The following is a 2,904-nucleotide window of genomic DNA, read 5'->3' as shown; positions in this document are numbered from 1 at the left end:
AAGTCTACTCTGAAATGACGTCCATGTCTCTTTTAAATGTAGGCTATTATCTATTTACAACACAAGTCGGCGTTGGTCATGTTTTGATCTTATTTGGCTATGCGTTTGATACAGTTATTGTTAAAAGCAAATTTGGTGGGGGGGAAAACAGCTAAGCCATTTTCCATCTAACATGCGTTTTAATGTCTTTCCCCTTTTGTTGCAAAGGGCGACAGATCTGCTACAAGCGTGTGTAGCTTCAGAAATCCAAAAAGGAAATGCGAATCATGTCAGGATGTCAGGATAATCGTGAGAAGGGAGAAATTTGCCTGTTTATGACAGTAATATTGGTGGGATTCCTGTTCCCTCTTGACAAAATGAAAGGGTGGTCATAAAGTTGACGCTCTCTGCCTCCTTGTGACTCTTCGTCTGTTTATGGGACCTCTCTCTTTTCCTCTCTTTTTTTCAGCCATATAACCATAAAAAGGACCATAAAATCACTCCTTGGTCTCCTCTTTCTCTTCCGCTTCTTTCTCTTCTGCTTCTTCCCCTTCACCGTCCTCGTTGCCCTCTTCTTCGGCCTCGGCTTCAGCCTCTCCTCTCTGACCCGGAAACTTGTCTTTGTTGTTCTCTTTTTTCCATTTCATCCTCCTGTTCTGAAACCAGATCTTCACCTGCCGCTCGGTGAGACTCAGAGCGTGGGACACTTCGATCCTTCTCTTGCGGGTCAGGTAAGGGTTGAAGAGAAACTCCTTCTCCAGTTCAAGAGTTTGGTAGCGACTGTAGGTTTGCCTGCCATTCCGTCTTCCTGGGGCTTGAATGAAATAAAGCAAGAGGTTAGCTGGACTGACCAACGGACCCCCATAAAAATCACTCAGATGACTTATAATTAATTCTGCATTTACTTTTTTTCCTCTCTCTCTCTCTACTAATCATCCAGCTCCTTAAATTAGCCTTCTCCATTACTAATTCACATTCAGTCAAATGGAGCGGGGGAAGCCCTTATTGAAAGTGTCAAAATGAGATTATCTATCAATACAGGGATATTAATTAAGCTACTAGCAGTACACAAAGCAATGAAGGGGATTTTCCATTCATGTTTGTGCCAATTTTGAATATGTCTACAGATATGAGCAAGCTGTCTGATGCAACTTCTACACTCACTTCACTTAAGAGTTATTGGGTGAGTATGAGAAGATACTGTATTTGTATATATATTTTTAAAAGAGTATGGTTATGAGTTATTCATTAATTTATAAATAAATATATGTTAAATTCCCAGCACTTAACTGAGGCCAAATTTCTACAAACAAAAATAAATACATCCTAACCTAAGTAGAGCCATGTGAAATTATTTTCCTCACGAGCACAAGGCCCTATACAAGCCTAGAGGAGATTTTCAGTCCCCCCACCCCATACACACACACACACACACACACACACACTCACTCACACACACACATACATACACACACACACACACACATACTGACACACTCAGGAGGAAAAGAAGGAGAGAGGGAAAAGTATGAAAAGAGAGAGATTAGATAAAGCTGCCCTGCAACAACAGATGGGGACAGGCGAATGATAAATATCTCTCTGAGCAGATAAAAATGAAGCTTACACCTGTGTGGAGTTAATGTAGCCTGATAGCCTGAACAGAATGGGCCATGAATGAAAGAGGTAATATCTACAAAGCCCTTATGATTATGGGTCTATGAGTCTGAGCCACATTGGGCCTGTGGGTCAAATTACCCCCCCCAAAACCCGGATTCTGGATAATCGGGTGCATGTTGAGTTTCAGCTAACCCTCCTGTCACACTGCATGTTACTGGTGTGTGTGGTATCACTATATTTTAAAGCAGTACCTTTAGAATTTGTGAAATATCTTATGAGGACGATAATTGACTTCAAAGAGCTGCTGTCATAAGCTGTGATCAGCAATACAGTGTTTAAGGGCACTTTTGAAAGCAAAAAGCTCAGCCCTGTATGGACATGTGCTGCAGTAACAGCAGCCTGTAGTACAGGTTGTATGTGTCCCATCATGTTCCCTTAACTTATTTCGTTTAATAGTTTGGAGATACACTCGTGTATACTACTGGGTATATCTAGAACACAAACAAACATAAGTAGACACACACATACAAACACACACACTGACGCATACACACACACAAACACACATACACACACACATACACCACCGCAAGGAGCAACACAGAAAGAATAGGAAATAATTGCATGTTTCTGACCGTGGGGTCTCATCCAAGGAAACATAAGACTGGGAGAGGAGTTTTGATTTAAGTGGCCTTGTCCTTCTCCGGGGTTAGAGCTGCTCGACGATTTACAGTCTGGGTATTGCGCTAGGCTTGCGTCTTGCTGGGTACCATAAAGCGTTTGCCTCGGAAGGGCTTCATATCCATAAAATTTCGTTGCGTCTCCGTGGCAAGCCAAAGCGCAAGGGTTTTGTTGGTATCCGGGGTTGGAGATCCCCGTGGTCCCGTGGTGGAAAAAGTCCTGCACATGATGGGACGGGTGCTGAAAGCCCGGTGCGGCTGCTCCGGGTCCGTAGACCAGCGTGTGGCTGCGGGCAACGCTTTGTGGAAACCTGCAGTCGTAGTAAGTTGGCTCCAGTGACTCACCGCCTTTGTACTTTGAAAAAAGAGGGTTAACAAAATAGGAGCTCATGTTTAGTTAGCATCAAGCAGACGGGCTCTCTCGCTGTAGAATATCTCCTTTAGGATGATGGCAGCCTTTTGTTTAGGGTCCCAACTCGCACAGCGCACACAGGCAGACAAACCGGAACTAGGAGAAACGCTGCCCCTTTGGACAATCTACGGCAGCTCACTCTCTCTGAGCCGTTCCTCTCATCGGATTTCTCTCCCAGTCGTGAGTGTGTTTTTTTTCCAGATTGTGCAGGCTCAA

General features: G+C 43.8%; 1 protein-coding gene across 1 annotated transcript; it reads right to left on the bottom strand.

The window, feature by feature from the left end:
• Positions 1-391: 391 nt before the first annotated feature.
• hoxc8a (homeobox C8a) lies at positions 392-2,694 on the bottom strand. The gene is made up of 2 exons (XM_053317211.1): positions 2,232-2,694; positions 392-793 (listed from the first exon to the last, which is right to left on the bottom strand). Exons 1-2 carry the CDS (start codon positions 2,665-2,667, stop codon positions 477-479), a joined length of 753 nt encoding a protein of 250 aa, XP_053173186.1. The 5' UTR covers positions 2,668-2,694; the 3' UTR covers positions 392-476.
• Positions 2,695-2,904: the final 210 nt, after the last annotated feature.

Source organism: Scomber japonicus, chromosome 4, assembly GCF_027409825.1.
Source record: "Scomber japonicus isolate fScoJap1 chromosome 4, fScoJap1.pri, whole genome shotgun sequence".
NCBI lineage: Eukaryota > Metazoa > Chordata > Actinopteri > Scombriformes > Scombridae > Scomber > Scomber japonicus.
Note: the sequence above shows the minus strand (reverse complement) of the source record. Positions and strands in the feature narration are given on the sequence as shown.

Excerpts from the sequence above, each read along its gene's own strand:
- hoxc8a (XM_053317211.1), bottom strand. The coding sequence starts at position 2,667 with ATGAGCTCCTATTTTGTTAACCCTCTTTTTTCAAAGTACAAAGGCGGT. Across the intron at positions 794-2,231 it reads TCCTTGGATGAGACCCCACG|CCCCAGGAAGACGGAATGGC; the intron begins GTCAGAAACATG and ends ATTTCATTCAAG.